This window comes from Carassius auratus, chromosome 41 (assembly GCF_003368295.1).
Source record: "Carassius auratus strain Wakin chromosome 41, ASM336829v1, whole genome shotgun sequence".
Taxonomy (NCBI): Eukaryota; Metazoa; Chordata; class Actinopteri; order Cypriniformes; family Cyprinidae; genus Carassius; species Carassius auratus.
Genome location: NC_039283.1, coordinates 2346982 through 2370598, shown reverse-complemented (window position 1 = coordinate 2370598; position 23617 = coordinate 2346982). Strand labels below are relative to the sequence as shown.

At 35.4% G+C, this 23617-nt stretch overlaps 2 protein-coding genes across 3 annotated transcripts in view; both read right to left on the bottom strand.

Annotated features, from left to right (window-relative positions):
• Nucleotides 1-23617, bottom strand: part of LOC113059477 (collagen alpha-6(VI) chain-like) — a 1020620-nt gene that overhangs the window by 159828 nt on the left and 837175 nt on the right.
• Nucleotides 3872-11333, bottom strand: LOC113059520 (probable C-mannosyltransferase DPY19L1). Of its 2 annotated transcripts, none has more exons than XM_026228055.1 (22): nt 11126-11333; nt 10621-10645; nt 10449-10536; nt 10040-10177; nt 9800-9920; nt 9243-9336; nt 9028-9085; nt 8848-8939; nt 8544-8643; nt 7695-7772; nt 7524-7610; nt 7209-7268; nt 7049-7129; nt 6839-6940; nt 6691-6762; nt 6400-6470; nt 6268-6292; nt 6020-6139; nt 5724-5898; nt 5541-5640; nt 5314-5439; nt 3872-5234 (listed from the first exon to the last, which is right to left on the bottom strand). In XM_026228055.1, exons 1-22 carry the CDS (start codon nt 11331-11333, stop codon nt 5063-5065), a joined length of 2193 nt encoding a protein of 730 aa, XP_026083840.1. In that variant the 3' UTR covers nt 3872-5062. The 2 variants fall into 2 exon arrangements, with proteins under 2 accessions (XP_026083840.1, XP_026083841.1); XM_026228056.1 differs by having other exon boundaries at nt 10621-10708; nt 11126-11256.

Genomic DNA, 23617 nt, shown 5'->3' with positions numbered 1-23617 from the left:
AATATGATTTATCTTTGAGAGTCCGAGGATTGATTGTTGTTCTTGTTTGGGAAGTTCGGTCCATTTTGTCTCAGATCTGCTTAGTGTTCATTTCATAGTTACTTTATCTTATCTGGAGGGGTCTTATTGAAGAAAAACTATTCCAAACGGTTGAGGGAGCAAGTAGACATTTGTCTATCTGCTGGTGGAGATGACGCAATCAAGGTGCTTTGATTACTAACATGACAAATTGCTCATGAATCATCACAACAACATTAAATGCTCACCTCTGAAATAACACACAGGTTCTGCGCTGGGAAGGCTTTCCTTGGTTCATCTCATGTGATTTCCTTGCTTTATAAATCAAAAGGCCATCAAGCACAGTGCTGGTGAACAGGAAGAGAAATGAGTGTGTTAAAGTGTGGCCGACCAGCTGTAAGTGCTCTGATGTGTCTTTTCTGCAGCACTGACCCCTCTATGGTTAACATATCTGATGAGATGCCCAAAACTGCTGTGTGGAAAGCTGTTGCCATGAGCTCTGACAGTGCCAAAGTATTGAAACCTAGTGCCAGGTATAGCCATTGACCCTCTAACCTCGTGCTTGATTTTCTCCTGCATAGCTGTACAGAACAATGGTATATTTTTCATCAGCCTGTTTGCCCAAGTTTACATTTTAATCTGTATTGGTTAAATTTGATTCAGTGCAACTACTTATACAGGACAGTGTTTATGAATAGTTTATTTATTGCATATGATGCCTAATTAACTATTTCTTTTGTCTATTCTTCATGTCAGAATAAATGTGGTGTATAATATATATATATATATATAACTATATATATATATATATATATATATATAATTCTAAATATATAAAATTTTATATTCATAAAGTTTATTAGTTTATATTAAATTTTTGGCATAAAGGAAAACAATAACATCAATTTAAAACTAAAAATTATAATATTGTTTATTTATTTTATAAAAGTATATTTTAAATAAATAAAAAAATACATTTTATAAAAAATATTAGTTTGCTTATTTTTATTTATTATCTTCATGTGACCAGGCCTCTATCCATTGTTTATAAATTTGCTGGATTTGCTTTTAAATATTCCTTTGAATGATGTTGTTTGCGCTTCATTGGTTGTGATATTGTGTGTTACAAGTATGACGATATTAACATTTAGAAAAATGTTGCTGGGAATCTGCTTCGAATAAATGTTCCTTAATCTTCTGTTTTTGTTTTACAGAGAAGAGAAGATGTTTGTATTAAGATCAATGTGGAAGACGAGCAAGGGGATAAATGTGTGGATACAGAGACATCTTTATGATAGACAGACTTTAAGAGCTCACTGTGGACACTTGCAGGGCCCTTCCAGAATCCTCTAGTCTGGAACAGTGTTGCTCTGTTCCTTTGGCCCTACCAACCTGCCTAAGTCCAGCCAAAGGTAGAGATGCCGAAAGAGGGCTGAGAAATGACTTCCAGTATATTTATCTAAGTTTCTATTTTTAACCAAACCAACAAACCTTTTTATTTTGTACTTTTTAGTTTTTAATATGAATAAGCACCATGATTTCTAGCATATACTGTAGGGTATGTTATGTAGAACTCAAGACTCTTAGGTTTCATATTTTTATTTCATTTTGTTATTTATTTTTTCTTGAGATAGATATGAAGACGAAGTCTTTTAGAATTAGTTTTACACTCCAAAATCTTATTTCTCATGGTACCACAGTTTTCAGATTATCACCCTGGATGTTTTTCCAAGTACATTAAAATGATGTTTGTTGCAGGGTGCTGCTTTTTTTTTTTTTTATATATATATAAATGCATATATGAGAAAACGTCTCACTGAGACCAAAGTTGGTGACATTAGGCTGCATGACAGACCTTCCAAACTACTGGGAAAAGAGTTTGCAAAGCGAACACTTCAAAATGTCACATGAAGGACATTTAAATATGAATTACAACGTAAATTATTATTATTGTGCTTTGTAACAATGTCATTCCAATTGACGGTCTGACAGATTACTTGATTTATGTACAAATTCTATATTATAACAGTCAGATTGAGAACAAAGTGAGATCAATTCTTGCAGTCACTCTGAAAATAAATATTAGTTCAGAAAATTCAACCTTAAGTAATGTAAATTGAGAGTTTTCCCCCGACGTTTATTTTTAAGTGTTTATATTAATTCTCTTTTTAGTGTTGTAAAAGAGAATTTTGTATTGTTAGTACTTATGATTTGTTCAATGTGTTAATCAACTAATTTATTAATGGTCATTTAATGGTTAAGCAGGCGATGCAGAGGTATGATGGAGGAAGGACTGCTGCAGTGTTGTTGGCCTGTCATTTCTTTCCTCTTCTGTTACTGGTGTTAATGTGCACTTTAGGTAGGCTTGCCATCGCGGCTGTAGGCCTGAAAACAACTTATTTAATCTAGAGTAGTCTCAGGAAACTTTGCACTCTTTCCCCACACTTTGAAAAAAAATCACATGTCCTCCTTTTTACTCTTCATTTTAATGAGACATGTCTTTTAATATTACACTGGACAAAATAGTTGTGCCATTGCCATTTTGTTCATGCCAAAAACATTTAACAGTCTACAGATGTTGACCTTTTTGCAAAGTGTCAATTATATATATATAAAGAGAGAGAGAATTTCTTTTGAACTGGTTTATACTGCGTGAAAGCTTATTTCCACCATGGATAAAAAAGAAAAAGAAAAAAGGTAATTCAGATTTTCTTTTCTTGCAATTAAAAAAAATAAAAAATAATTGTGAATTGCAAGGGGGAAAAGTCTGAATTGTTAGATAAAAGGTAGAATCTACCTTGTATTTTTTAGTCTGTGGTGAAAACTTCCATAGGTTTAGGAGTTGACAAGTATAGCTCATTTGTATTTTGGTATACATGCAGTAGTAAACCAGCTTGCTCACAGCCCTTCATAGATCCTACAGTGAAAATGAAATACCTCTGACTGCTATACTGTATGTGAAAGCACTCTTTGATTTGTAAATCAGTAGGTTCATTCTGTACACTTTCATTCTTGCTGCAAGTTGCTTGTTAAATAATGACCAATAAATGCTGGAGTCTGTGGGTGGGAATAAAAATGTAATATCCTCCTTCAGATTTTCAGTCATATGCAGTTAGTACCTTCCTTTAGCCTTTTGAAGTAAGACTTTGAACAAGTATTGCTGCCGTGGTGTTCTGAGCTTCTGTCTGCACAATGTACATGTAATTTGACAGAAATCTGCTCAGTTTAGACCGATGTTTCCCTTTTGGCCAAATCAATATTTAAGAAAATGTAGGACATTTTAGTTTTGAATTTGTACAAAATACACACACAGGGGAGAGCTGTCTTTTGTAATGTTGAAGTTGTCTATTAAAGGAAAAATGGAAATGTGTCTTAAGCGTTTGTGTTGGTTTTTAATGTGTGGGATTTTTCCTGAATAATCCATAGTTCTACTGCGGGTTGCATGAATCTTCAAACGACAATAGATCATTAAAAATGGCAACATTTAAAATAAGTTCCTGATTATAGTTTTGTTTTGAACATGCTCTGATAAGATTACTTTTATCCATGCATTCACCGGTGCCTCGAACCACATATACGAAAAAAACAAAAACAAAAAAAACAGAAGTGCAACCGCAGAACTCATAAGTTAATAAGATAAGTCACACTATAACTAGCCCAAATTTTTTTTTCTTTTTTCTGAGCATTAATGGGGACTATATAAAAATTGTTTTACTCTTATTAGCAATATACAAATAAAAAAGGAACAAACTTAATCAGAGAAATAATCTGACCACATTGTGGTCATTGGATGAAAACACACACTGTGCATCAATTTCAACATTATACTCAGAAACAACGAAAAGATCCAATGAATGATTCAAATAACATTTAATTGGTGCAATAAAAAATGTTCTGAGTTGAAATGAAAAATCGAGTTCTAAATTTCAACAGAATACAGTACAAATTGATATCTTTAATAATACTATGGCAGTGATTCCAGACCTTCAGCTTGGTTTTTAAAAGGATTATTATTACATGACATCAGATAAGAACCTGGGACAAAAACTTTTCTGTTACTATTTCCTGACTCTTGGGAAATGAGCACAAGACTAGCTAGCATTGGTAAACCTCAGTACAGACACCGCCATGATCTAAATTAAAATACAGCTGAGCAAGACATTTAAAGGATCAAAAAAAACAAAACAATACTCTAAGATTCTCTAATACTGACCATGATTTCCACACATATAGAGTAAAAAGCAGTTTATTTACAACCACTGACTAATTAAATTGAGTTTTCAGATTTCTATCATAATCCTCCCTCAAACTATATATATAACTTTTTTGTAGGTCACTTTGGTAACGGCATCTGACCACAAAAAAAGTAAATGTTAAAAACTATACATGAAAAGTGTTTTACAATACTTCACAGGTTGAAAAGAGATTGAATAAAACATTTTTGCACAGGATTTAAGTTAACAATTCTCCAGACCAATACACAACTGTCAAACAGCAGCACCATCGATGGCAAGAATCACAGTCATCCCATTAAAGACATTTCAACAGGCATGAGAGCAGATGGTTAAAGGAATAGTACATTAAAAATGAAAATCTGCTGAAAATTAGGCTAACCAAGATGTAGAGGAGTTTGTTTCTTCATCAGAAAAGATTCAGAGAAGTTTAGCATTACATCACTTGCTCACCAATTGATCCTCTGCAGTGAATGGGTGCCGTCAGAATGAGCGTGCGTTTGAACAAATCTGTTTTGATGAAGAAACAAACTCATCTATATTTTGGATGAGCTGAAGGTGAGTAAATTTTTGGCAAATTTCATTTTTAGGGGAACTATTCCTTTAATTGAAAAGGGTTTGATTCAATACTGATTGACTCTCTCACTGCGGTTGAAACATCTCTTACAGCTTATCAAAACAAAACGGACACCAAAGTGGCAATAGCAGGGCTCCAGAAAACACATCTGACCTGAAAAAAAAGCTGTGTATATACACACACACACACACCATATCAAAGACAGGAAAACAGTAAGGTGATGGAAAAATTGCTGTTATCTCATATCTCTCACGGTTTTGGGAACTCGTAGGACTTTGTAAATGCTGTTGTGAAAGATAGTGGAGAAGTGAGGACGTGAATCCTTCCACATGATGGTGCAAAGTGGCACTTTTCCTGCATTCTGGGCATCCTCCACGTCCCAGATCTCAGGCATGCTGCAACCGGGCCTGGAGGTGAAGAAGAAACACACATGAGATAAAAGAAATGCTCAAACATTGGTATTAAGTCAAAGTATGCGGCATTTACTTGGAGCGTCTGGTGCACCACGAGTCCTCAAGGATGAAATAGTCCACCTGCAGCTTCATCAAGTTTCGCTTCACTACCTCAGCTGGCTTTCGGCTGTACATGGCATACACCATCTTTGTTCTTTCTCTGAATAAGGACAAAATTAAATCAAACGCTTTACAATGGCAGAACATTACTATAAGAATTAAATATTAATTAGGGAAAAATGTATGTTAAATCATGTCTACCTCAATCCTGCATCTTCATAGTGCGGGTGGTTCACTATGGCTCTTCCTGTGGACAGTTTCACACTCGCCATGGTGGGCATTGCACCAGCAAACACAGCATCTACGGGAATATTACATGGATGCAGGAGTCAGACACTGCTCAATTGTTTCATTCTGTGCAGATGAACTGCAAAAGTTTCTTACTAGGCCTTGTGTTGTCCTTGATCCACTCCAGGAGCTCTTCCTGAGGTAAGTTACTGAATTCTCCTATGATGTCCCATTGACTCTGCAGATTGGCGATTCCTTGGACTGCCATGATGGACAATATTCCCACGACAGTCAGCTGGAGTTTAAACTTCTCTCCTACCCAGCCGAACAGCTGCAGATGAAATCAAAACATTAGTCACATCACATTTTTCATTTAAAAGCTTTTGCTCAAATCAGCTTCCTTGCATTGTGGAGATTTATGGGTGAGTGACAGAGCGTGAACGGTCAGTCACCTGTCTGGAGCAGATCAGACAGGACATGATGCACATGTGAGGAGTGAGGAAGAGCTTCAGTCTCATGATGAGCACAGCCAGCGCTGCAAACGCCACCAGCTGCAGACCGTGATAAACCAGCTAGACAAACATCACAAGATAAATACAGCCTCTGGATATCAACTTGTGTGCCATGGGTCACATTCCTTTCTTATATATATATACAACAAAAACAAAAAGCTATACATAATAAAACTAAAGCATCTTACCACTCCCTTTGCCAACATCTGGCTTCTGCAAAAGACACAGTTATATTTTTTCCTTTTGTATTTCACATATTGTCTGTTTACTGTTCAAATCAAGCATGCCAGTGAAGTGCTGAAGATATATAAAATACTTACTGCTCCATTTCATTATGATCTGACTTTTCGGTCTTCTCATTTCTGAGGAACCCAATGATGTCCTGGATAGTCTGTACTCAGGAAACAAGGAGGAAGCATATGGTGGGAACTTTAGTGTGTAGATTTCCTTATGCTTATGAGAAAAGGCTAAACTCTATAAACCAACTGATAAACACCAAACTGACAGAAAACTTTAAACATAGAATATCGGTGCAAATAGATAAAAGCAGAACACGCATACCAAAACTTAAGAGAGGGAAATCATCCATTATTGAAGTGAAAACAACTCACCCTTCCAGCAATAAAAGCCACAATCAGCACGTTAACTGGAAGCAGCATGGTTTTGATGTACCGGATGAGAGTCTGCAAATACATCAAGCACAATGAAAAAAAGGGGAAACGGATGACTGATTGCAAGGAAATAGATCACATTACCCACCTCTGTTTCGATGAAGTCAAACTCAGCCGCACACGTGTACATCATTGTGTCAAAGTCTTTGTAACTTGTGAACTTGGATTTGATCAGACTGCTGATGTGGGCCTATATTTCAAAACAAAATGAAAATGTCAAAAGCCCAGCGGACCCCTGAAGCTAAAGCTAACTGATGTTCACAGCAAGAGAAAACAGCACTGCTCTCATTTTACTCACATCATCTGATGCCCCAAAAATCACTGAGAGCATGAACTTCAGAACAACAGTGGAGACCACCCATGCAAGACACTGCATGACCTAACACGAACACAATTGTTTTTTGGTAGTCAGTTCAGGCACATTTTACTGAGGCATTAGTCAATACTGGTGCTCTTACCCATGTGAAGAATCCAGGTTTGAATATACCGACCAAACGATCCCTGAGTGAAATTACGCCCTGAAATGAAAGCAGACCATCCAGTAAAACTGACATGTTTCTTCACAGTATGTTTGTGTTTGAGGTCACCTATTTGTAGGTACTTTGTACTTACTCATGGATACTTATTTGGCCAGACTATGGCACTATTTTGCCAGCATTTTCTACACGAGACAGCATTCATCATATCAGCTTCTGGTGTCCTAGAAACCGATTACACGTCCCGGTGTGCTTTCCTGAGCAAGTAGCAAATGAGCCTTTATCTGTCCAACTCACCCAGATGGAGATCAGTGAAGAGGCGTAGAAGGACGTCAGCAGCATCGAGTTCCCGAACATCAGAAGAAAACAGACAGCCAGGGAGATCTGTGAGGAGCAGTCGGTGAATCAGAAAGACAACATGAGCAATATTGTGGCTCCATCAGTCAAGTCTAGATCACGTTACATTACCATGTGTGTCACTAAGACGGACTGCATTTTTGCCGGACTCAGATATCCCAAGATGTATGAAGCAAAAAGTGATGCCACCTGTAAAACAAGCAAACATTCTTGTTATAGCATCCTTTGCTATCTTGCAGCAAAACAATTTTCTCATTATGGATGAAATTGAAAAGTGCATTGCATGATTTTCCTGAGACAGGCAATCATGTTATGCTGATCTACGGTAGGTTTTCTTCAGGTGGAGGTGAACTGTCTTATATTTCTATTAGGAAACTATCAATACTGTTTAAAAGTTTAGGATAAGTAAGATTTTTTTGTTTTTAAAGAATAATTTAATACTTTTATTCAGCAAGAATGCATTAAATTGATCAAAAGAAACAGTAAACATGGAACAAAACATTTAGATTTTAAATGAGCGTTTTTTTTTTACTTTCTATTCATAAAAGAATCCTAAAAAAAAATAATAATAATAAAATAGAATAATATATATATATATATATATATATATATATATATATATATATATATATATATATATATATATATAATTTTTTATTCCAAAATGAGCACTGAGCAGCATAGAGCGCCCTCTCGTGGCTTCTATTGGTTCATTTCTCTTGGTTCATTTCTCTCAGTTCATGTCAAATTTTTTTTGATAAATAAGTCGCACCTGACTATAAGTCGCAGGACCAGCCAAACTATGAAAAAAAGTGTATTTCAAAAACTTTTTTCAAATCTTACTGATCCCAAACTTTTTACAACTAGTGTATTTTAGTCAAACACTTATCCATGGATGTTAGGGACGAAAGGTTACAGAAGCAAAATGCAATATTCAGCTGCTTTCTTCAAACCACTCGCCTGAGTAAGAAGAACAAACTGAGCAAACTGCCATGGCAGCATGAAGAAAATATTGGAGATTCCCAGAGCCATCATGGTGTTCTTGCTTGGGTTCCTTGTCCTTAAAAAAATCAAAAATCCAACAAGATTAATTTTAATTGTACAAAATAATCAAACTTTGAATGAACATTAGCACAAACACTGCTTAAATATGTCTGGTGAGATTTCAAATCACGAACAAAAAGGGTGAACATGAACATGAAAGGTTGAATATGAACGTGAAATTGCTATGATTACACCAAATTTGGGGAAGAAAGCAAGCTACCGGAGGATGTAAGTGAGCAGAAGCATCTGCAGAACCAGGAAGGGGTAGGAGAAGCTCTCTCTCAGAGGTGGTGTCCACATGACCCGAGTACTCTGGGATTCAAGGGTTCAAAAGAGAGACAGAAAGTCTGTAGTGAAAAAATACATTCGCTTGAGATGCTTAGAAAACAATCTGCTTTACCTCTCCATGATTAAAGAAGAAACACAGAACTGTAACAGTGCCACCCAGTCGACTGCCACTACAAGAACAGCCAAAAAAGTATGTACATGTTATGATGTAGCTTTTAAAACCATGCTATCAGGATCAACTCATTTATAATCAAAACTAAACTCAAATATGCACTTTTTTCCATATCAATTAACTGACTCTGAGATGTTTCATCTAGGCTGCCTTACCTCAGATATGTTCCATAAATGAAGAAGAGGCTCATCATTGCCCCATTTAACAGGAACACAAATGTGACATAAAAGTATGCGGGATCCCCCAAACCTATGGAAAAGCCACTCAAAGTAAAATATCCAAGAAATTAAGAACTTTTGGCAGTCAGTGACACGGTGAATAAAAAGCACCTTCTGCTTTCACTTTTTTCTGCAGCTTAATAACACTTTACAAAAATAAACCCTCATCATGATGAGTGTGTTAGCAGAAGTGAAAGCTGTAAAAAAAAACGTCAGCGAGTGCAAAAACAAAAAAAAGGTTCAAGACCTATTTCTAAAGCATGCACTTTAATAACAACAATGAAGGAAATTTTTCTAAGGCAGCAAGACAAATTAAAGGTGACTTTTATAAAGAAAAACTATTAAATTAATTAACAGGTCATGCATACTTCATTTGTGGTCCACAATCTAACTAAAATGAGTTGAGTCTGAATATCATGTGTGGGGGGACTCTACAGTTATTTACAATGTACTTTAAATGCTTTTAAAATTAAACAACAAATAGATGTGTTCACCTTCACAACTTTCCACCGGATCTAGACCCTCCCCTCTGTTGATGTTCCAACACATCTTAGTAGGGATCCCAAAGAAATCCATTGTGCTGGTGTACGCTCTGTACCAGCTGGCCAAAACCACCTGCAAGTACAGAACAGAGCAATAAAGGTTTTTAACTTCAGAGCTCAAGACTTTAAGCAAATACTGTGGAATAAAAAGATTTCACTGATATTCAGAAGATGCCAAAGAGCTCATCTCACCTCAGGGTACAAGTTAAACCTCTTTAGAGTGTTTATCACCAGAGGGTATTCAGTGAGGCGGTCGTTCATGATCATATAAAGACCGTCCATGAAAGAAGGAGCCTCAATGATGGTCTTAAAGTATGAGTAATACAGTCCCTAAAAAGACAAAATAGGATAATGCTGCTTTGAGAAAATTACCTAATTTAGCAAGATGTCAATTAAAGTTCAAGCTATGCATTTAACCAAATGAGTTGCAAGGTGAAGGAGAGCTATATATACACTGTAGGGCTAACTCAGGATAATACAGACCCTGTCATTACAATAGCAATAAATTACCCAAACCTATCTGGACAAACATAGTATATTACAGTTAATTATATAGTAATCATATTGGAAATGTGTAAATAAAAAAGGAGGCAACAATAACCATCTCTGTTCGAAAGGCCATCTCCTTTTCCAAGGACGACATGTGGGAAAAGTGTCTGTCATTTTCAAATATATGTGAGAGATGATACCTGAGAAACACAGGACAGTATTTATTTTGTCACAACAGGTGGAAATACTCTATGTTCAGAATTTAAAGATCTAAAGCTACTTACCAGTGTAAAAATCCCACAATAAGAGCTGTGGAAATAAACACATAATGTTAGGTGACTGTCCAAAGACTGATCGCCACGGGACTCTTATCTGACCAAACAGAATGAGGCTCTATTAGATGATGTGACAGAAGCTTCCTACTTTAAAACAAATCAGTAGTTCTGGTCAGTAATTTCAACCAGTTAATATCTGTGTTAAAACTGCGGGTAGTTTATATGTTACAGACAAATAAATGTATTGATGTTGGGTCATCATTGGTTAATAACTGAAGTTTTATGAATGAAATTTGATTGGTTGCTAACTAGAGTAAACATGTGAGCATTCCCCAATAACCTTGAAGTTTAAACTGGTAATTTGGAGTTTAAGAATAAATCCGAATATTAGTTCTATAGCGTTACATCTTTGTTGTTTACACGCGAGAGGCTACAAAACTGACACTGAGATCATGCTAGATGCTAATCTGAATAACCGTTAGCTAACGTTCGCGGCTAAGAAAAAAAGCCTTACCGAGGACCAATACTGAAATTCCTCTTGCAAAAGCGGACGAACTCAAACCTAATTTGTTTCTAATGAACCCCACAAAAAGTCCGTTTTTACTCAAAGCCAAGCCCTTTCCATCTTTCACACGCTTGGTTTTGGTCCCCGACACGGACTGACTCCTGTCCTTCTCGCTGCTCTGGTCCTTGGCATTTGGTTTTCTGGTTTTAACTACCATGTTTTCATATTTCTGTCTGTTTCAGGTGAGCGACAGGAGCGTAGATACGCGATAAAACCAGTTGTTTGACTCTTCCTTGCGCCTCACATCTGTGGTTCTGCACAGTTTCAGTGCTGTGGGACTCCACTGATCTGTTGAATGAAGCGGCCATCGCCCCCGTCTGGACGCTGCGCTCAACTGTCCGCTTGACGACGAGTAAACATGACAACGTGTTCGAACAACCCATGGTAACTCTGCACATACATAAACTGGTAGTCTATATTATTCATTGGGAATTGACAGTGGTAATGAATTCCAGAGTTTAGGGGCAGCTACTGCAAATGCACAATCTCCCCTGTGCTTGGGACAGCCAGCAAGTCAGCAGACATCAAAGACCTGGATGAAACGTACAGTTGTATAAGACCACTAAAACTTTAAAACCCATTGTTAAACAGAGTGGAAGCCAAGGAAGACAATATGGGGGAAATATGTTCCCGTTTATGTGTTTGAGTTAAAAGTAGAGCTACAGCATTCTGCACTAACTGCAATGTGTGAGAGTTGAAACCAACATAGAAGGCATTACAATAGTCTAAACGAAATGAAATAAAAACATTTAACAAAGCCTTAATCTTAGATAAAAGCCTTAACTGATAAAACTTTATGATTTGACTTTACTACAGAATTTATCTGTTTGTCAAGTTTAAAATCCATGTCCATTATTATACCCAGATTTTTAACAGTGGATTTAACATGGGGAAGCAAAGGGCCCAGATCAATGTTAGAGGCCTTATTAGTAGTTTGGACCAAATATCAGTTCAGTCTTGGTCTCATTAGAATATAAAAAACAATATTTAATGTCTCTGAGGCAGGCAAACAGAAGTTTCAAAGGTCCCGTTCTTCGTGATCCCATGTTTTAAACTTTAGTTAGTGTATAATGTTGTTGTTAGAGTATAAATAATATCTGTAATATTCTAAAGCTCAAAGTTCAATGCCATGCGAGATATTTTATTTAACAGAATTCGCCTACAAAAAACGACCCATTTGGATTACATCCTACCATCCCTGTTTAGCTTTGTTAACTAGATGTTAGGGCTGTGCAAAAAAATCGAATGCGATTTTCATGCGCATATCGTCAGTAAAAACTCTCCTGTGATTATAAGTACATACTGTCTATGGTTCAGATCAGGATTGCCAGGTTTTCAAAACAAATCCTACTCTCTTGCTTCTCAAAACTAGTTCAATCGCGTTACCTGGATCACAACACAGGAACCGCTGGCACAATCAGAACTCATTACGTATTTCTGAAGAAGGGACTTTATAGAGCAAGGAAGTCATCAGCCGTTTTTAAGACAGTGAAAACAGCGGTATACAGATAGGTCAATTGTGTGAAAAATACTGTTCGTTTTTTTACAAGCGAAACATGAACACATGTTATATTGCACACTGTAAACACAATCAAAGCTTCAAAACAGCACGAAAAATGGGCCCTTTAAAAGACTGGCATGTTTCCCGTTTCAATGGCAAATACATTTGTTTGTCATTTGCATAACAATGAAAGGACCTCAAGGCTCTATTCTTGGCCCAATGCTGTTTTCCATGTATATGCTCCCATTAGGATCCATTCTCAGAACATTTAGTTTCCCTCAAGTTGAGGGACTCCAAATGGAAGGGGTAGCCTACTGATGAGGAAACAAAGTCACCAAGGTGTACAGAAAAAGTCCTGTCAAGAGCTGAACCACTCCAGAGCAGTACCCTTAATACTGACAACATGTTCCAACCGGGAAAATAGGATATTATGATCATTGGTGTCAAATGCAAAGTTCAGATCTAATATCATAAGAATGGCTTAATCTCCTGATTCAGTGACCAATAAAAGGTCATTGAAAACCTTTAAAAGTGCCATTTCTGTGCCATGAAGAGCTTTCTAAAAATCTGTGCATGTCTAAGAAAGACTACAACTGTAGCCTACACAGACACCTTTCTCTAGTATTAAAAAAGAAAGAGGAGTTTTGAGATTGGTTTATAATTACAGAGAACAAAAGCGTCCAGGTTGGATTTTTATCTGTATTTTTTTAATCAGAGGTTGAACAACAGCATGTTTAAAATCTGAAGGAACAATATCTTCAAACTGCTATTAAAAAGTGAAAAAAGTGAAAGTGAAGTGACATTCAGCCAAGTATGGTGACCCATACTCAGAATTTGTGCTCTGCATTTAACCCATCCGAAATGCACACACACAGAGCAGTGAACACACACACACACTGTTAAGCACACACCTGGAGCAGTGGGCAGCCATTTATGCTGCGGCACCCGGGGAGCAGTTGGGGGTTCGATGCCTTGCTCAAGGGCACCTAAGTCGTGGTATTGAAGGTGGAGAGAGAGCTGTTCATGCACTACCCCCACCCACAATCCAACCCTCTAACCATTAGGCCATGACTTCCCCGTAATTAATTATTTCTTGAACTACAGGCCCAATTGTATAAAAATGTCATTTGAAAAACGAAGACAAAAATATATACATTAACCAAAAGATATTGAAGAAATAGTAAGTAATGCTATATCGAATTCATTCACTCATTCATTAAAGAACTGGCTCAGTAATCCGTTGGAGAATGGACACGAGGCCATGCGTTCAGATAAAACAACCGCTAGATGTCGCTGTGATACAGCAAGTTCAGCTGTGAGCCAGACGAGCTTTGAAAGCGGGCTATAATTGATATAATAGGCTTTTATGGTTAACTTGTTGATTTCAATGCATATTCAATCATATTTATAATATTTAAGCGGTTCTAAGTGTCTCTTCACGATTAGTTGTTTAAATGAATAATAAATTAAAAAGAGGAATGACTCAAATAATTGTAATTTACTTTAAGATGCACGTGTTCACTATATGTAAATTATTTATTTATTTTTGAAAACAAAATCTACAGTTGCGACAAAAAGTTTTGGGACAATTAGAAGTTGCACACTTAAGAATGTATAAATGTTGCATAACATAACAAAACATTTATGTGGAAGAAAATAGCAGTTTATTTCGCATAATTAGTTTGTTGGTTTTAAAATTAATAATAAAAAGAAAAAAGATTTAGAGTCATTAAAATGATTTTGGGTCCAGTTATTATAATTTTAAAATAGCTTACAAAAGTACATTTAGATCTCAGAAGATCTGAGAAAATGTATAGAAACACTGGTTTCAGGTGCCATTTTGTTCAAGATTTATTTCAAAAAAGTGTCTTAAAAATACTTTTTGTGAAAAATTGATGCTCCTATAATAAGTGGTGTGTGTTTACTATGAAATATTTGATGGTACCACAATAAGTTGGATAGAGCTCTTTAAGTGAAGCTGAAGGAACTAAAGCAACAGGAATCTGTTTAGTCTGGAACATGCTGAGAATTAGGCTTGTGAGGTTTCTCTTCATCTCCAGACCGCCAGAGCAGACATCTCAACAGGGCATCTGAAGGAGGAACCGTTTGTTTTCACTGTCTTTTTTTACTTGTAGGCCTTGGGATCAGAAAGATGCTTACTTTCACTGGAAAGCATGCATGAGAACCTGACAAATGCAATGTCTTACTCACAGTTTGACTTGTTTCCTTAGAAGAAGAAAAAATAGCTTGTTATAGATGATCTAATACAGAATATCTGTTTTTATTTATATAACATCACATGTATTATCAATATGTAATAAAAAGTAATTATATTAGTTATAAAAGATTATTATTAAAATATAAATAACTTTATAAAAGATAATTCTAGATTATTAAAAATGATAGATTATCTAATTAAAGTCAAACAATAGATTATATATATATATATCTTTGTGTGTGTGTGTGTGTGTGTGTATATATATATATATATATATATATATATATATATATATATATACAAATAAATGAATTATATAATAATTCATTTATTTGAAAAGTACTTTATTTTAGATTGTGGATTATATCATAGATTTACATTAATAAAGTGCTTTTTTAACCTTTTATACTGTATTACAATTTACTTAATCTCTTTGACTTGACTTGACAGTGATGGTCTTGGGTGCCATGTGATGAATTGCTTTCCACTGCTGTACTGATCTTCACCATGGCCCTTCATGGCCTCTGAGTGAATCATTGGCACTAGACATAACTTAAACACAATAACGAGACTCTGTGCCCATCTTGAAAGTTATGGTTATGGGTGCCACTGAAATGTCCATGGTTGTTAGCACAGCTTGTGGCCACACTGAGGGAATTTGTTTTTTCACCAAACATAGCTGAGATCTGGCCCGTTTGGAGGGTGAGAGCATGGGTTCTGCTGTTAGCTGATGACACCTCTCCGGTCCAGCCGCTGGGGTCGCCAGTACACTTGGCCCATCATGAAAGCCAACAAGCAGATGCAGCTGCATCATCATTTGGAAGGCAGGTTGAATAGGAAGCTTTTTATTCACATTTTTGTGTGGTTTGAGTTACGCACATAGATTGAAAATTGATGCATAATTAAGTACATGACAAAGCATAGTATAATAATATTATTTTTAATGTATAACATAAAAAATATTTCTCATTTAATATTATTTAAAATGTTATTTTAATCTGCATATGTCTAATCTGTGCTGCAAAAATGCCCTAAAGAGGTGATGACATCACATTTGAGTTCGATCTGATGATAAAATGTACCATTATCAAAAGGAGATTCAGCAAAGCCACCCACTGACCACATGTACGAATGGCCTGCTGAAGAGTGAATCAGGGATCAGTGTTTATGTAAAGGGTTTTTTGTGCCCTGAAGGTTCCCCAAAACTCTGCAAAAATATTTCCCAGACGGGCTAAAGACATGCCAGTGTAATCATGGGACAGTGAAAACTGGCTCACTTTCTCTCACTTGCTGAGCCAAGTTTATAAGTATGAATGTGAGTGTCAAAAGAGTTTATGCATGAGTAAAATCAAATTCAAGTAATTAAAACTATGAGATAACTATGAAACAATACAAAATAAATGTTACCAAAATATGTTTGAAAATATGTATATATATATATATATATATATATATATATATATATATATATATATATATATATATATATATATATATATATATATAGAGCAATATCTCATTTAATTTATTTGATGTACTAAAATAACTAAAATGGAAATACAAATGAATAAAACTATATAGCCATATATTTAAAAAAAACTAATTACAATAACAGAATTACTAAAACTTTAACTAAAATGAACATTAAAGCAATAAATTAATAAATCTAATTATAAAACATAAAAGTCAATTCATATACATATATGTATGTATGTATGTATGTATATGTGTGTGTGTGTATATATATATATATATATATATATATATATATATATATATATATATATATATATATATATATATATATATATATATATATATATATATATATATATATATATATATATATATTAAGCAGCACTGATGAAGAAGTCAGAAAATATTTCTTGAGCATCTGCATTTCCAGTAATATTTCACAATTTTAGTTTTATTACTTAAATGCTGCCAAGAAAAAAAAAATCTTACTGACCCCAAACTATTTTTGCACACTTTTAGTGATAACAAATAGTTGTGCTATTCTGTGTGAGATGTGTTTGGAGTGCTGTGTATCTCTCTCTCTCTCTGTGTGTGTGTGTTTGTGTGTGTGTGTGCGTGTGTGTGTTTGTGGTGCAGTGATGTAATTGCGTTGCAGCTACTGACTGGCCGTCTGTGTGACATGTTTATTACTGGCAAGAAACACATGCTGTCAATGATCACTTATTCTTAGGGCTTCAGTTATCTCAACATTACGCCCCATTAGTATTCTCTGGAAACCAATTCAATTAGAGCCCTCCTGGGTTGCACAGATGCCATTTATCTGAGAGAACAGAACATCAATCACACTGAGAGTTTATCAGCTGTCTGAGCAAAGCACAAGAAACGTGTGTCTGCTCCTAATTCCCTTTACGACATGCTTTATCAATCATTCATTTGATTATTAAACTATGATCTTCAAAAGTGACCCTTTGTGAATAAATAATGACAGAATGATGATTTTTGTGTGAGCTATTCCTTTAAGGTTTCTCTCTGTTCTTGTCTGTACAGACACACCTGCTCAGAGTGATGTGTAAAGTCTGCAGACCTTGCTTTAATCCAGATACAGCTGCTCTCTCCTCTCACTATCTACAGTCACCTGCTGCCTCTCCAAGGTGATCACACACATGTTATGTCAGCCTCTTCTTTATCCCCAAGATACACATCATGACTATTATGGGCTTTTCTGTGAAAAAGGAAAAGCAGCTTGTTCTTATGGTGATTTCTAGTACCTCAAATCATCATAAATGTTTAGCTAAAACACACAAATGCAAAGATAACTTTCAAATTGTGTCTCTTTGAGGTGATAGACTTTTTGTTTTTGTTTATTTTAATAGTATATGGTGTGTGTATTTTTTGTCCAAATTCTACAAGAGCTCCATCTATCGTTTCTTTGTATGCATTCTAAATAAATAAATAAACCATTCATATGTTGATTTCTACGGATCACCAAAAAAAAATATATATTTTTTTTTAATATTTTTGTGTGTGTGTGTGTGTGTGTGTTAGTCCTATATTTTGTAAAAAATGATTCTCAATACCATAGAGTTGTAATTCTTTATTTAAAAAATAAGATCATAATTTTTTTTTCATTTTTCTCTATACAATGTCCAAATTATCTTTTTTTTTTTAGTCCTATTAATTATTTTGAAAATTAAAAATAAAACCATTTAAAAACTACAATTATTAAATATTTTTTATCTGTATTAGATATATTTTTCAGGTATTCCTAATGTTTACTATACTATCTATTTAGTTTTTTAGGCATCAGTGTTGTTTTGGGCATACGAGGGAATAAATGATTTTGAAAATTATTTTTGTGTGAAACTTAAATGATCATTTATGAGTTTTTTTTGTGTGTGTTATTTCTACTATTTAAACGTGATTCTTACTACCATAATATAGTTTTTTTTTTCAAATTCTTAACTTATTAAAAAATATATATTTTAAATCTACATTAAGGCAATAAATGAAATAATCTTTAACTGCATTACATAATCTCTCTATATATTTAATTTATTTATCAGTGTTATTTTGGATTGACATTTGGGGGAAATTATTTTGAAAATTATTTTTCAGTGAAACTTAAATTACTATTTATTTTATACTATTTTTTTTCACCACTAATGACTCTGATGACCAAAGAAATTACACTGTATCATTATAATTACACACACACACACACACACACACACACAAACAACATACCTAATGTTTCGAATGACATAAGAGAGAATAAATGATAACTGAATTTTCATTTTTTGGTGAACTATAGCCCATTAACTTAAACTAAATTTTATTGCGTTCACAACAATCTGTGGCACTTACATAAAAAATTCTGATAAATAAAGATATTTTGGAGATAAATGCTGGCCGCTTTCAGTTGAACATTTAATCAGAGTTGTATCAAAAGCTCTTTGTAAGATGTGGTTGGAAGTTGGAGAGGACATGATTGGCTTAGTCCAGTGCAGAAAGATTGTTTCCTTTGGCCCCGTTCAGTGATTTCCTGCCCTGTGATCATCTCTTCCATACGATTAGACCGATGTGCAGAACATGCTGTCATGTGATGGGCTTATGCCACAAGCCGTCAGTGGGTGTGAGCATAAAGAGAAATGAACTGCAACAGGCTTTGCGAGAGACCGTAATTACTGGGAGAGAGCAGTTAAAACCCAACATAATTTACCACGAGATATTAACATTGGGCCTGATGCCGCAAAAGCAAAGATATTTCTGTCAGCAGTCTACGACAATATTATTTGCTGGAATAGCACACAACCTCCTCCCCTACACGCATAGAAACACATATGGCACCACAGCTGAGACACACTGGGTCTGTAATGCAATTACTCCTACAAGATGTCTTTTCATTCAAACCCAACACAATACACAGAAGGTTTTCTACAAAGTCGCAGCTGCTCCTCTTTAGTTAATAAAGAGAACAAGCACAGAGAACAAACTGTTAAGTAGTTGGGTGGCGCAGACGCGATAGGTTGAGAGAGGATTTCAATTTGAAATCTATCATTTGTCTGACATACGATCCAGCCAACGGTGTCCTGCTGCCCATAGCAGCTAATTATGCAAAATATATATTTGTTTTAAGCCTCTTACTCAGAGGTATACCTGATCATCTATAGATAGAAATGTGGAAAGCCAATTACTTTCATTAAAGTGGAGGACCTGATCTTGAACCCCATCGGAATGCTTTACAGAAGAGACTCCCTGTGACTTGTCAACACCCAAATGTTTTAATCTGTACTTTCTCAGTGTGTATTAAAAGATTGTGAGTTTTCTGCATGGCTGGACGGCACACGGTCCCTTGTTTTACAGCTTTCTAAAGGCGCAGGCACATGTGGAGGCCCAGACGGGGCGGGTGACAGGGGCTTTGAGCTTGACTTGAGGTGGCTAGAAGATATATCTGAATATATATTCATAACAATTAAACAAATTTAATTCTTTTCTTGTTTGTTTTTGTTAGTATTAGAATTATAAATAATGATTTTAAAATAATATAATGATAACATTAAATCTTTTTTTTACCTGCATAAAGTCAACATATTAAACACAAAAAAAACTAAAATATCATATACATGAACTAATATAAAAAATGAAATTATATTCTTTAACTTAGCAGCTTCATTGCAAAAAAACAAACAAAAACAAGGCAATATATCAAAACACTAATATAAATATTCTATACATTTTAAGATAATATGATCATTTTAAAAAAAAATCTGTAATTTCAGTAGGATAATTTTATTGAAAAATAAACTTGCTTAATTGCCATGAAATGATCACAAATATAAAAACATTAATTGTCATTAATTAATTAAAACAATGTTTTCCCCTAATAATAAAAAAGAGGTTACAAAAAAATTAAAAGAAGAATTTATGAAAATCAATTATATTTTTAATCAAAAGTAAAGGCATCTGATTTGGGGGTGAATATTACTCTTACATATGAATGGCTTCATATAAACCTGTAAGATTCAAATCATTAGAAATCTCAAAACTTACTATAATTATGTGTTTATACTTATGCATGCTATTAGTGTTACCATGTGTTGAGTCTCAGCATAAATCTTTGCATGAAAATGTTGCCACATTACTCCCAGATTCCATCCTGACACTAGGCTCACTTGTTGGTCCCCTCTAAAAAAGTGAGAAAGTGAGAGCACAGGTTCCCTCACAGGTAGAGAGCAGAGGCGTAATAGCCTCTTTCAGCACTTAAGCGAGGCGGCGTGCTGCAGTAATCTTTCAGCAGCTTGGCTCCCCGCTAACAGGCCTGCTCTGAGAGCGCCTTTCAATTAGCACTTTATTATTGCAGAGGCCCCACAGCACCGGGCGCTGATAGCCACATGCCAATACTGCTACTGACACTTCAGGGGTAAACGCTGTCACTGGGGGCGGCTGGCATCGAATTGAGGGACTGACACCTCTCCCTTACACCCCCGCTGGCATATGAAACAACTAAACCTGATAGCATTACCAAACTGTCACATTTCTTGCATGCTATTCTTTTCATGTCCAATCTGTAACTGAACAAAAAACACCTCTAAAAGTGTATTCTGATGCAAGCAACAAAAACATACTGCACTTCTCTGGCCTCTCTCTGAAATACGTTCACGTAAACACGTACACACACATGTGCACGGCACTGTCCCTCTCCATCCGAACCCTGGGTTTCTATCTGCCAATGCGCTTGTAGAGATATTGTTAGCATTCCATTTGCCATTTACATTTTCTCTGCTTGACATAATTGAAGAATGGATGCTCTTATGAAAATTAAACCCGCGGTCCTCCAGGGTTACTGTAACCCTGTTAAAATGTAATGAGATTCTTTATGCGTCTTCTCGTGATTTTTTATTAAATAGAATATCAGTATGACTAATTCCCCGGGCCTAAATGCAGACTGGGACACAGCATTATTGATAGAGCAGCGCGTAAGTGGTCTCCCATCCCCAGCCTCTAATGGTCTAATAATGCATTATACCAGTATCAGTGGGCCTGTGGCTTGCAGTGCTTATTGTCGATATTGAAAACACCTGGCCGGACCATTCATCAAGGTTAAATCAAGAGGGCCCATTTGTTCATTAGCCTGTCACTAAACATCTTTATTTAGTTTTGCTATCCGAAGGCGGATCGCCTGCCCTGGAATTCTGAGTCCTGAAGTCCTTCTGAACGGGGAGCGATGCTAAACGGTGTCATTCTGGACGAATGATAAAGAGAAACAGATTATAGTTGTTCCCGGAACACAGGCTATTTCCCTGTGTATGAATTCACCGCACTCATTTATCTGGCCGTCCTGTTTATATGGGAGGATGAAAAACGGGGTGTCTCATTTTTGTTATGCACACATTGGCTTGTACGAAACAGTCTGAGTAAAAGAGCTATGCCTGTTTTGCTCCAAATATCGACATGCGTAATGAATAGAAAATCAGACGTTAATTAATTATCCAAAATAACAGAGCAATTCTTCTGAAGGCTATTATGAAATTAGTGGTACTGACAAATGAGGTGATTAGTATTAATTATCAAGCCCACAAAAAAGATAGAAGGCGCACATATGAGCGTTTAAGAGCAAATTACATCTCCCTTTAAGCCATTTATTACGACTAAAATCAATAAGGTAATTTTTTATGTTCTCCACTATCATCCTCCACAAATGTTCATCTGGAAATTAAACCTTCATCTAAAGTAAACTGCACTTTGTATACGTAGTCAATTTTTTTAGCCAAATGTATTTGATTTTGATTTTAAAAATGAGTAACAACATGTGAATGTATAAAAAAACAATAATACACACACACACACACACACACACACACACACACACACACACACACACACACACACACACACATATATATATATATATATATATATATATATATATATATATATATAGCTGAATAGACAAAAATTCATTCATATACAATTATTTGTATGTACTGTATAATATATTTATAATATAATATAATTTAATAATTTATATATATATATATATATATATATATATATATATATATATATATATATATATTATAAACACATAAAATATGAAATATTTAGCTATACTGTATATAAAATATGTATAAAAATATATTTTAAAAAAAAGCTAAATTTAAATGAATGTGTGTGTGGCTGCCTTTTTTTGACAGAAAACTAATGTATAAATATAATATCATAAAATAAAATATAAATATAATGAACTACCTGATATTTAAAATTACTGCAATATTACTACAGTGAAATATTTTCTTTTCAATGATAATTTAGCTTCTTAATAAAGATATATACATTTAAAATGTTAAGTAAGTTACATAATCTAATCGAATCGAATCAATAGTGAAAAGCCTTTCAAAACACCAGTCTTTTACTCTTACTGGTTGTTTTGTGATAGAAACGGTATTTTTAGTAGGATCTATTGTGCACTTCTGACAGTTTGAAATATAAGGCCAAAACTGCTGCAGTTGGATATACTGTACACTATTCTGTGTGTTCAATTGTCAATATGCATCAGTCAACAACAGTCACTTCCCACTTCCCAGGTTCACAGAAAACTGAACAATGGCATCATAAAACGGCAGCAATTCACAGAGACTGTAAATGTCATGAGCAATGAGGAAAAAATAATACACACTCACACCTTGGCTACACTGGACGGAAACCAAGACATGACAGGCAATGGGCGTTGACCAACACATGCGCTAGTCTGAACCCAGCTGCCAGGAGGGACACAGAAGTGTTCACAGAAGCATATATCTCTCATGGCCGCAGCACACGGGCGTCCACCAGCTTCAGCCGTCTGTCAGTGTCCCGGGTCACACAGACCAAAGACAAACAAACACCCGCAGCTGGACCTGCACCTTTCTCAGAAATAGACACACACAGCATCACAATCTTCTCCCACATAAACCTCTGGCTTGGTATGGTCGCACTTGGACATGGTGATTTGTGGGTCATTGTGTGTTTGTTTTTGCGCAATTGCTGATTCTAAATCTCGCCGAGACACATATCCGTTCGGGAAAAGGAAAAATTGTATGTCGCCAAAAGCTCCAGAGATGTTGGACCTGGAGTATATGTTAGGAAATAAATGGCTAATATAAATAGTAATGAGCATTACTGAGCAGAGTCACCAGCAGATGCCGTGTTTGGGTTAGTGTGGTGTTTATATTGAAGTCAATGCCAGTAACTGTGGGTCAAGACTGTT